The following is a 12,290-nucleotide window of genomic DNA, read 5'->3' on the forward strand; positions in this document are numbered from 1 at the left end:
TCTCCCTGAAAGCTGGCTGCCTTGGATCAACGTGTAGCGCTAGCTACACGCCAAGGTATTGTCCAGTGTGGGTAGATTGGTATAGCACTGCGTACCTTGTTCTAAGGTTCGTAGGTTCGAGTCTCCTTCAGCCAGAGATCAGTGTTTGTATGTATGTATGTATATATATATATATATATATATATATATATATATATATATATATATATATATATATATATATATATATATATATATATATATATATATATATATATATATATATATATAATGATAGATGCAAACAAGTGATCGGATCTGCTAGAAAAATGACAGGATGGATAATGAGAACCTTCAAAACCAGGGATGCCAAGCTCATGATGACACTCTTCGCTTGTTCTATCTAGGCTGGAATATTGTTGCACACTAACAGCACCTTTCAAGGCAGGTGAAACTGCTGATCTAGAAAATGTACAGAGAACCTTAACGGCACACATAACTGTGATAAAGCACTTCAATTACTGGGAACACTTGAAGTTCCTAAACCTGTACTCCCTAGAAAGCAGGCGGGAGAGATACATGATTATATATACTTATAAAATCCTAGAAGGATTAGTACCAAATTTGCACACGAAAATCACTCCCTATGAAAGCAAAAGACTCAGTAAACGATGCAACATCCCCCCAGTGAAAAGGAGGGGTGCCACTAGCACGATAAGATTCAACACAATAAGTGTCAGGGGCAGAAGACTGTTCAAGTGCCTCCCAGCATACATAACGGGGATTACCAATAGACCCCTGGCTGTCTTCAAGAAGGCGCTGGACAGGCACCTAAAGTCAGTACCTCACCAGCCGGGTTGTGGTTCGTACGTTGGACTGGGTGCGGCTAGCAGTAACAGCCTAGATGATCAGGCCCTGGTCCACCATGAGGCCTGGTCACAAATCGAGCTACAGGGGCGTTGACCCCCGGAACTCACTCCAGGATCAATCAGCAGCAACACATGAGGTTAGACACCAACTCTAAGCATTTTTGCACTGTCCCCAGTGCTTCGTCAGGAGCTAGCACTATGAGGAAATTATCAACTGAGGTGGAGACTCCAGGAGTGAAGTAACTAGGTGTATGAGAGACGTACATCACAGCAGGAAAGTACCAGGGGTGAAGTGTGAGCCTCTACCCAGCCTGAAGGAGACACTGTTGACGTACTTACCAGAAAGCTAAAAGTCAGCTTGGGGAAACTAAAAGAACATTCACCGGTGGCCCGGTGGCCTGGTGGCTAAAGCTCCCGCTTCACACACGGAGGGCCCGGGTTCGATTCCTGGCGGGTGGAAACATTCGACACGTTTCCTTACACCTGTTGTCCTGTTCACCTAGCAGCAAATAGGTACCTGGGTGTTAGTCGACTGGTGTGGGTCGCATCCTGGGGGACAAGATTAAGGACCCCAATGGAAATAAGTTAGACAGTCCTCGATGACGCAGTGACTTTCTTGGGTTATCCTGGGTGGCTAACCCTCCGGAGTTAAAAATCCGAACGAAATCTTATCTTCTCTTATTCATTCATTAGAGGTTCGCCGGTACTTCCGACCCGGGTCTTCTCCATATGGTGACCCGGCTTAACTAAAAGAACACAGACAAGTCACACAGAAATTAATACTAATATGATTCAGAATAAGAGTACGAAGCTGTGGCATAAACAATGATTACCCTACAACACATTGTAATGCTACAAATTTGTACAACTACAATGCTTCAAAACTGAAATGTTCAACTTTCATTGTTTAAAATACTCAATTATACTTAAAACTGTAAATTGTTTACAGCTTAATTAATCTTAATTAATCTTAGCTTAATTAATCTTAAGTTAATTTTAAGCCTGCCCATATACTGAGTCAAAAAAGGAGAATTAGTGTGCACTACCTAGCAGAGTTTACTGCCAGAGGGGAATCATAGGCCTGTGTCCCGTGTGAAAAAAAAATAATAATAATTGAACTTTGTGTCAGAGGAAAGAAAGTCTCCCTGAAAGCATTGAGTATACATAGTGTATAGTGTATACTACAGTGGCTCCCTAGTATATTGATGATAAAGGCTAAAGTGTCATTTGAAAACAGGTGAATTTGTAAATGAAGTGATAAGCCTATAGAGACAGGTGCCAGAAGTCGCCAGAAACTTACCACAGGTCAGCTGTTTTTAATAATCTTCCTGGCCTGCTAGTGTACTCGCATATAATCTAGTGATACCAGTGAATAGCAGAATACAGTGTTGTAGTAGCAACTAACCAGTATTATAATGGTACTTAGTGGAGTGGAGTGACTTTCATTAGTTTCTTTTTCTTGAAATACCAGACGTTACTGTGAATTTCATATAACCTGTAGTTACCAATATACACAACGAGAAGCAATTATTACTACAGAAAAAGCGTCCTTCCTCCAAAATTTGCACCAGTCAACTATAGTGATAATATAGCATTTATTGTGGTGGAGACGGAAAAAAAAATAGAGAAGCTAGATACAGCGATTGATAAACAAGGGTGGAGGTCGACCGTTCGTCATTGTAGGAGTGCCAGCAGTCACCGGCTCTTCAACACGCAAGTTATACTTTTGTATCAATCAAATCACATATTACTCGGGTAGATAATTTCCAGTAGATCCTTCATGTGTTAGCTCAAATCACCGACCAGTATGGTTTAAATAAGTGACCCACTGATCAGATCAGATAGACTGGTCCGAACCCTTGACTGGTCCGAACCCTTGACTGGTCCGAACCCTTGACTGGTCCGAACCCTGGACTGGTTTCAAACGGTTTCGTTGTGCACCACCTAGCAGGTTATTAATAGAATATTCAAGAGGTTGCTAGTAGAATTGCAGTAAATCAACCATTCAAATCATTATGAAGCTGTGTGTAGTCTGTGGTCAGTCAAACAAACGGGCTTCCACATGCATAAATTGTCATTTCTGTGGAAATTGGTGTCACGCCCCTTGTGCAGATATCCAAGAACTAGCTACAAGCAGTATTAAAACAGGGAAGTGTTTTTGGGTATGCCCAAATGAGATAAATCTGTGGACTAAAATCACAAGGGTATTGAAAGAGGTCAACATCAAAGCTGCTTTCATAGAAAACCTGGAAGCTTTCTACAACAGATGGGAACATAAAAAGTCCGGGCTGAATGGTACTGCCCTTGATACTGGCCATGTAGTCAGAAACTGTAAGGCTGGAGATGATGTCCTGGTAGTCAGTAAATGGGGGGCTGATAGTGCTGTCCTGGGAGACAGTAATGGGGAAGCTGGAGGTGCTGTCCTGGGAGACAGTAATGGTGAAGCTGGAGGTGCTGTCCTGGGAGACAGTAATGGTGAAGCTGGAGATGCTGTCCTGGGAGACAGTAATGGGGAAGCTGGAGATGCTGTCCTGGGAGACAGTAATGGTGAAGCTGGAGATTTTGTCCAGGTAGTCGGGAATTATACGCAGGAAGGAATACATATAAATGACCTCATAGGGGACAGGAGCCATAGTAGGGAAACAAGTGTAGTCAAAGATAAGATAAAACCAATATTGCAAACTAGAAATACCGCAGGAAATAGCAAACAAGAGGACTCCACTAGCAATAGTGAGGATATATTACCAAAAACAACTGGTGGGAGCTCCATTGTTGGTGCTAGGGAGGATAGAAGTATGACAGGGAAACATGCACCAACAGGGAATACAGTCACAGAAACCCAAGGCAAATGGAAACCAAGCCTGTGCACATACTATGCACTCGGTATCTGCTGGCATGGGAAATCTGGAAAAACAGATGGGACGTGCAACTATGACCACCCTAGGAAATGCCATGCCCATATGACAACAGGAAAATGCAAACTCCCTTCCTGTAAGCTTTTTCACCCTGAACTGTGTACCTCTTCAGTACAGGAAAGATTGTGCTATAACTTAAATTGCCAGGCATACCATCTAACCTGGAGTTTACCTATGCCAAATCTAAAGGGGACAAAAAGATACAAAACATCCAGGCCATGGGAAAACCTGGGTAGCCACAGCCACTCAAGAGGGAGAGGTTTTTTAATGCCAGGAAGGAAAAAAAACTGGCAGGAAATGGCAGAAATCGTACACCAAATCCAGTCATTCCTGGAGTGGAACCACAGTCGATGGCCTCCACTCCAAACCAACAGATACAGATACTAATGCCGGAAAAAAAATCCCCCCCCAGTACCAACAATACCACCAGTCCGATAACATTCTTCTTTGCAAATATACAGGGTCTAAAGCCAGCAACAAACAACAAAATACCTTTCATCCGTGGACTGCTTGCAGAGGCAAAGGCAATGTTCGCGGCTTTCACTGAGACCCACATAAAGGATCACTTGGACAACGAAATATGGATCCCAGGTTACAACCTATACAGATGTGACAGAGTGAACAGGCAAAAGGGGGGGGTTGGCCTGTACATTGCAGAGTCACTTGTTTGCACAGAACTGCTAAATGCCTCAAATGATGTAGTGGAAGTTTTAGCAGTAAAGGTCGAGAACCAAAACCTAGTCATTGTGATAGTCTACAAGCCTCCGGATGCAACATCCCAGCAATTCCAGGAACAGCTGTTAAAAATTGACCACTGTCTGGAAAACCTTCCAGCTCCTGCACCCAACATCTTGCTCCTGGGGGATTTCAACTTAAGGCACCTAAAATGGAGGAATATAGCAAATAATATTGTTGCAGTAATAACACCAGGAGGCAGCTCTGATGAAAACTCACACTCATGCGAGCTTTTAAATCTCTGCACAAAATTCAATTTAAACCAGCAAATAATAGAGCCTACTAGACTGGAGAATACACTAGACCTCATCTTCACTAACAATGATGATCTGATAAGAAATATCACCATATCAAAAACAATATACTCAGATCACAACATAATTGAGGTTCAGTCATGTATGCGCGGAGCCCCAGACCGACATAATGAGATTAGTCACGAGGGAGCATTCACCAAATTCAACTTCAATAACAAAAACATAAAGTGGGACCAAGTAAACCAAGTCCTAACCGATATAAGCTGGGAAGATATACTAAGCAACACAGACCCCAACTTATGCCTAGAACAGATTAACTCGGTGGCACTCGATGTATGCACAAGGCTTATTCCTCTAAGAAAAAGGAGGAGTAGATGTAAAACAGAAAGAGACAGGCGCTCCCTTTACAGGCGACGGAAAAGAATAACAGAGCGGCTAAAAGAGGTCAATATATCTGAAATGCGTAGGGAGACACTGGTCAGAGAAATAGCAAGCATCGAACTTAAGCTAAAAGAATCCTTTAGGAGTCAGGAATCGCGGGAAGAACTAAAAGCCATAAATGAAATCGAAAGAAACCCAAAGTATTTCTTCTCCTATGCCAAATCAAAATCGAGAACAACGTCCAGTATTGGGCCCCTACTTAAACAAGATGGGTCCTACACAGATGACAGCAAGGAAATGAGTGAGCTACTCAAGTCCCAATATGACTCAGTTTTTAGCAAGCCGCTAACCAGATTGAGAGTCGAAGATCAAAATGAATTTTTTATGAGAGAGCCACAAAATTTGATTAACACAAGCCTATCCGATGTTATCCTGACGCCAAATGACTTCGAACAGGCGATAAATGACATGCCCATGCACTCTGCCCCAGGGCCAGACTCATGGAACTCTGTGTTCATCAAGAACTGCAAGAAGCCCCTATCACGAGCCTTTTCCATCCTATGGAGAGGGAGCATGGACACGGGGGTTGTCCCACAGTTACTAAAAACAACAGACATAGCCCCACTCCACAAAGGGGGCAGTAAAGCAACAGCAAAGAACTACAGACCAATAGCACTAACATCCCATATCATAAAAATCTTTGAAAGGGTCCTAAGAAGCAAGATCACCACGCATCTAGAAACCCATCAGTTACACAACCCAGGGCAACATGGGTTTAGAACAGGTCGCTCCTGTCTGTCTCAACTATTGGACCACTACGACAAGGTCCTAAATGCACTAGAAGACAAAAAGAATGCAGATGTAATATATACAGACTTTGCAAAAGCCTTCGACAAGTGTGACCATGGCGTAATAGCGCACAAAATGCGTGCTAAAGGAATAACAGGAAAAGTCGGTCGATGGATCTATAATTTCCTCACTAACAGAACACAGAGAGTAGTCGTCAACAGAGTAAAGTCCGAGGCAGCTACGGTGAAAAGCTCTGTTCCACAAGGCACAGTACTCGCTCCCATCTTGTTCCTCATCCTTATATCCGACATAGACAAGGATGTCAGCCACAGCACCGTGTCTTCCTTTGCAGATGACACCCGAATCTGCATGACAGTGTCTTCCATTGCAGACACTGCAAAGCTCCAGGCAGACATCAACCAAATCTTTCAGTGGGCTGCAGAAAACAATATGAAGTTCAACGATGAGAAATTTCAATTACTCAGATATGGTAAACATGAGGAAATTAAATCTTCATCAGAGTACAAAACAAATTCTGGCCACAAAATAGAGCGAAACACCAACGTCAAAGACCTGGGAGTGATCATGTCGGAGGATCTCACCTTCAAGGACCATAACATTGTATCAATCGCATCTGCTAGAAAAATGACAGGATGGATAATGAGAACCTTCAAAACTAGGGAGGCCAAGCCCATGATGACACTCTTCAGGTCACTTGTTCTATCTAGGCTGGAATATTGCTGCACACTAACAGCACCTTTCAAGGCAGGTGAAATTGCCGACCTAGAAAATGTACAGAGAACTTTCACGGCGCGCATAACGGAGATAAAACACCTCAATTATTGGGAGCGCTTGAGGTTCCTAAACCTGTATTCCCTGGAACGCAAGAGGGAGAGATACACGATTATATACACCTGGAAAATCCTAGAGGGACTAGTACTGAACTTGCACACGAAAATCACTCACTACGAAAGCAAAAGACTTGGCAGACGATGCAACATCCCCCCAATGAAAAGCAGGGGTGTCACTAGCACGTTAAGAGACCATACAATAAGTGTCAGGGGCCCGAGACTGTTCAACTGCCTCCCAGCACACATAAGGGGGATTACCAACAGACCCCTGGCAGTCTTCAAGCTGGCACTGGACAAGCACCTAAAGTCAGTTCCGGATCAGCCGGGCTGTGGCTCGTATGTTGGTTTGCGTGCAGCCAGCAGCAACAGCCTGGTTGATCAGGCTCTGATCCACCAGGAGGCCTGGTCTCAGACCGGGCCGCGGGGGCGTTGACCCCCGGAACTCTCTCCAGGTAAACTCCAGGTAATGCTCTGCATCCCAGGGTTTTTTGACATGTACATCCAACTACTATAATTCCTTGTACAACTATGTATCATGTCTAAATAAACTATTATTATTATTATTATAACTATACTTTTCATGACTGCCACGAGTACTATCATCATCCAGCTATCCCGTCATTTAATAGTATATTCCAAACGAATGTTATATTTATAAGAGAATGTGTCAGCCACAAATTTTGGTAATGCGAAAAAATGCTACGTCACTGCACAGGAAGTGAATTACATAAACATAGCACATATTACTAAGTGAATATCTTAATATGCAAGTTAAAAAGTGCTAATGAAAAAACTAAAGGACATTACCATAGAAATCCTAAAGCAAAACAGAGATGTTAAACAATCTTAATTGTTGTACTATAACACATAACACAGCAAGGACAAAGAAAATGAAATTGTAAACAAACGACCCAAAGCCAAAAGAAAATGATGCGAAGGATGTGAGTGTTGACGAACAGTGAGGGAGACCTCAAACAAAAAACATCAGAAAATACAGAACATGAACACGAGCTACTTAACATCCTAAAGAAATTAATAATCACTCTTGACACTGTAATTAAGGTCAGCTAAGGCAAAGCTCCCGTGTCACAGAGCTATATACAGGTATCACGTTAGTAATCCCTGGTATTTAGAAGTGTGGCGATTTTGTATAACATCCAGAAACAGATTAAGTCTGTACAACGTTTGACTAATATTGTACAATGAGTGGTTATCATGTATTAATGTTGGTAGAATTACCAACAATATGTTAAGTAAAAGGACACAAATGCAACTAATGTGTCGTTTTATTGTGGCGACGTTTCGTACTACTGGAGAGTGAAACGTTGCCGCAATAAAATGTCACATTAACTGCACTTGTGTCCTTTAACTTAACAGTGGTTATCATGTATGATTAGAGATGACTATTAGGTTGTATATCATTACTGAATTGTTAAGAAAAATGATCTGGGCTTCAGACCACTTAGCTAGATAGTTACAAGCTCTGATATGACTGAAAATGGCATTAGATTCCCGTCCTGCCTGGACAACACATTGTTGCTGAGAAAATCTAAGTTCCAGGGGTTTCTCCAATTTCAAAAACATATATGGCTTTCCAAAATATTTATTTGGGAGGGATTTTTTTTAGTTGCACTGTGTAGAGTATCACTTGGAGGCCTTTTCTGATTGCATTATTTCTTAGAACGTAAAATTTAGATGCATACACCATCTCATGATAAAGTAAGTTCAGGGGTGTGAACATCCCACACCTGCCTCCTGACAAGGCAGGCACAGACGTGTGGGTCCCTCACACCTGCCTCCTGATAAGATGGGTACAGGGGTGTGAGTCCCCCACATCTGCCTACTGACAAGATGGGTGTAGGGGTGTGAGTCCCCCACACCTGCCTCCTGACAAGGTAGGTGCAGGGATGTGAGTCCCCCCACACCTGCCTCCTGATAAGGTAGGTGCAGGGATGTGAGTCCCCCCACACCTGCCTCCTTACAAGGTAGGTGCAAGGGGTGTGAATCCCCCACATCTCCCTCCTGACAAGCCAGATGCAAGGAAGAAAACGTTGAAAACCATCGGAAAACTACTAAAGGCATTTTTCGCTTACATATACAACTTACCTCACAAGAAAGACAGCGGGTTAGAGCTGAGTTATTGTGTCAGTACATACACAAGCAACAGTGAACATATCACTTACAGTTCCCTCCTATATTAAGTGGGTTGTGCTCTTAAAGGACCATCTGTGTCTTTCTCTCCTCTTCCTTGTCTTCCTCACATAGTCATCTTTCCTAACATCTCCCATTTCGCCTCATTCTTAGCTCTCTTCTCTCTCACGCTAAGGTTAATTCTACGTACTAATTTTCCCTATCCCCACGTTCTATACTTGACTCTTCTCAACCTTCACATTCTTTTTGCTTTCATCACACATTATTTCATTATACCTTTACTCTTTCTGTCTACGAGCTGTTTCTTATCTGTCCCTTCTCTATTTTCTTACTTATTCTCCTTACCTTCATCATCATCAATGAAAGCCTCCTTATCCATCCCACCTTGCAAATTCTCAGTGCTCATCTTCGACTGTCTGCCCTCACTCTCTCTCTCTCTCTCTTCACCACCGGTCTATTTCCCATTATCAGATATTACGTTCATTCCTTCTCTTCCTTCCTTCCTCCTCCTCTTCATTGACCTTTCCAGATTCGCCCGACCACCCCACTGCCCCACCATCCCACTGGACCACCACCCCACTGGACAACCACCCCACTGGCCCACCACCCCACTGGACTACCACCCCACTGGATCACCACCCCACTGGACCACCACCCCATGGAACAACACCTAGACCACCACCACCCAATGTACCCCGACCACCTGAGCCACCACCACGTGAACCACCACCTCTTCCACCACCAGCTGGACTTATCACCACACCCTGACCACGCCCATGTCAGCAACACCCCCCCCCCCACAATGAGGTCGAGCCACAGAAGTGAAGGTATTTCACTATCAAAAATTTTGTGTTAACTCCATCTAGTACCAGCACAACTCTGTTGTTTGGTATCCCCTTTGATGAAAGAGAGATAGATGAATGTAGAAAATGTGTTGGGGGGGGGGAGGCTTAAAAGAGGACACTACCAGCATTGGTGGAGGTGGTGACTGAAACACCTCCAGAAGCTGTGGTCGAGACACCACCAGCAATGGCGGTGGTGATGGACACACCGTCACACAGGACAAACACAACAACATATAATGAATATTTTCATCTAGGAAACATGCGTCCAATACTTCATAAGTTAAGACAGAAAACAAACTGACAGCTGCCGCTGATCCACTTGAGATGTAGCCAGGTGTTTTAAGAAGTCCAGACCACTGCTGTGGGACACAGTCACACTTTCTTGACACTTGTAACACAGGCATTATGCCAGACCACCCAGCAGGGGACCCACCTCTCAACCATGATGCTGGTCACCTTCACAGCAGGGGACCCACCTCTCAACCATGATGCTGGTCACCCTCACAGCAGGGGACCCACCTCTCAACCATGATGCTGGTCACCTTCACAGCAGGGGACCCACCTCTCAACCATGATGCTGGTCACCCTCACAGCAGGGGACCCACCTCTCAACCATGATGCTGGTCACCTTCACAGCAGGGGACCCACCTCTCAACCATGATGCTGGTCACCCTCACAGCAGGGGACCCACCTCTCAACCATGATGCTGGTCACCTTCACAGCAGGGGATCCACCTCTTAACCATGATGCTATTTACCTTCACAGCAGGGGACCCACCTCTCAATCATGATGCTGGTCACCTTCACAGCAGGGGACCCACCTCTCAACCATGATGCTGGTCACCTTCACAGCAGGGGATCCACCTCTCAACCATGATGCTGGTCACCCTCACAGCAGGGGACCCACCTCTCAATCATGATGCTGGTCACCTTCACAGCAGGGGATCCACCTCTTAACCATGATGCTAGTCACCTTCACAGCAGAGGACCCACCTCTCAACCATGATGCTGGTCACCTTCACAGCAGGGGATCCACCTCTTAACCATGATGCTAGTCACCTTCACAGCAGGGGACCCACCTCTCAGCCATGATGCTGGTCACCTTCACAGCAGGGGACCCACCTCTCAATCATGATGCTGGTCACCTTCACAGCAGGGGATCCACCTCTCAACCATGATGCTGGTCACCTTCACAGCAGGGGATCCACCTCTCAAACATGATGCTGGTCACCTTCACAGCAGGGGACCCATCTTTCAACCATGATGCTGGTCACCTTCACAGCAGGGGATCCACCTCTCAACCATGATGCTGGTCACCTTCACAGCAGGGGACCCACCTCTCAACCATGATGCTGGTCACCTTCACAGCAGGGGATCCACCTCTCAACCATGATGCTGGTCACTTTCACAGCACGAGACCCACCTCTCAACCATGATGCTGGTCACCTTCACATGCAAAGAAAATGATAGGATGGATAATGAGAACTTTCAAAACGAGAGATGCCAAGCCCATGATGATCCTTTTCAAATCACTTGTTCTCTCTAGGCTGGAATACTGCTGTACATTAACATCTCCATTCAAAGCAGGTGAAATCGCAGATCTAGAGAGTGTACAGAGATCCTTTACTGCACGTATAAGTTCTGTCAAGCACCTTAACTACTGGGAACGCTTGGAAGCACTTGACTTGTACTCGTTGGAACGCAGGAGGGAGAGATATATCATAATCTACACTTGGAAAATCTTGGAAGGAATGGTCCCAAATCTGCACACAGAAATCACTCCCTACGAAAGTAAAAGACTGGGCAGGCGATGCAAAATGCCCCCAATAAAAAGTAGGGGCGCCATTGGTACACTAAGGGAAAACACCATAAGTGTCCGGGGCCCAAAACTGTTCAACAGCCTCCCATCAAGCATTAGGGGAATTGCCAATAAGCCCCTGGCTGCCTTCAAGAGAGAGCTGGACAGATACCTAAAGTCAGTGCTGGATCAGCCGGGCTGTGGCTCGTACGTTGGACTGCGTGCGGCCAGCAGTAACAGCCTAGTTGATCAGGCCCTGATCCATCGGGAGGCCTGGTCATGGACCGGGCCGCGGGGGCGTTGATCCCCGGAATAACCTCCAGGTAACCTCCAGGTAGCAGGGGATCCACCTCTTAACCATGATGCTAGTCACTTTCACAGCAGAGGACCCACCTCTCAACCATGATGCTGCTCACCTTCACAGTAGGTGACCCACCTCACAGCCACCCTGGTACGAGCGTTCACATATATGAATATTTTCCACCTGTGATTCACTACGTCCTCAGAAGAACACTTGAGCAGTAAGGAGGTCTAACACATGTCTCAGAGGCGGAACATGAGGAAGAGAGGCGGACACACCAATCATGGCGAGGAGACAGGCAGTGAAAGAGGGTGACAGTCCTTAGAGGTGAGGAAAAGGAGTGCCAGTCCCCGGAGGTGAGGAATAGTAAGAGTGCCAGTCCCCGGAGGTGAGGAATAGGAAGAGTGCCAGTGCCAGGAGGTG

The 12,290-nt window shown here is 45.1% G+C and overlaps 1 protein-coding gene across 22 annotated transcripts in view; it reads right to left on the reverse strand.

The window, feature by feature from the left end:
• The window catches only part of sei (seizure), a 668,222-nt gene that overhangs the window by 399,769 nt on the left and 256,163 nt on the right, over window positions 1-12,290 (reverse strand). Inside the window, exon 1 of one of the 22 annotated variants that reach the window (XM_070084835.1) lies at window positions 7,581-7,682. The exons of the other annotated variants lie outside the window; for them this stretch is intronic. Coding sequence (XP_069940936.1) covers window positions 7,581-7,583 — 3 coding nt within the window. The 5' untranslated portion in view covers window positions 7,584-7,682. Of the gene's footprint in view, window positions 1-7,580; window positions 7,683-12,290 lie in introns of those variants that run through there. 22 annotated transcript variants of the gene reach the window in all.

This window comes from Cherax quadricarinatus, chromosome 14 (assembly GCF_038502225.1).
Source record: "Cherax quadricarinatus isolate ZL_2023a chromosome 14, ASM3850222v1, whole genome shotgun sequence".
NCBI lineage: Eukaryota > Metazoa > Arthropoda > Malacostraca > Decapoda > Parastacidae > Cherax > Cherax quadricarinatus.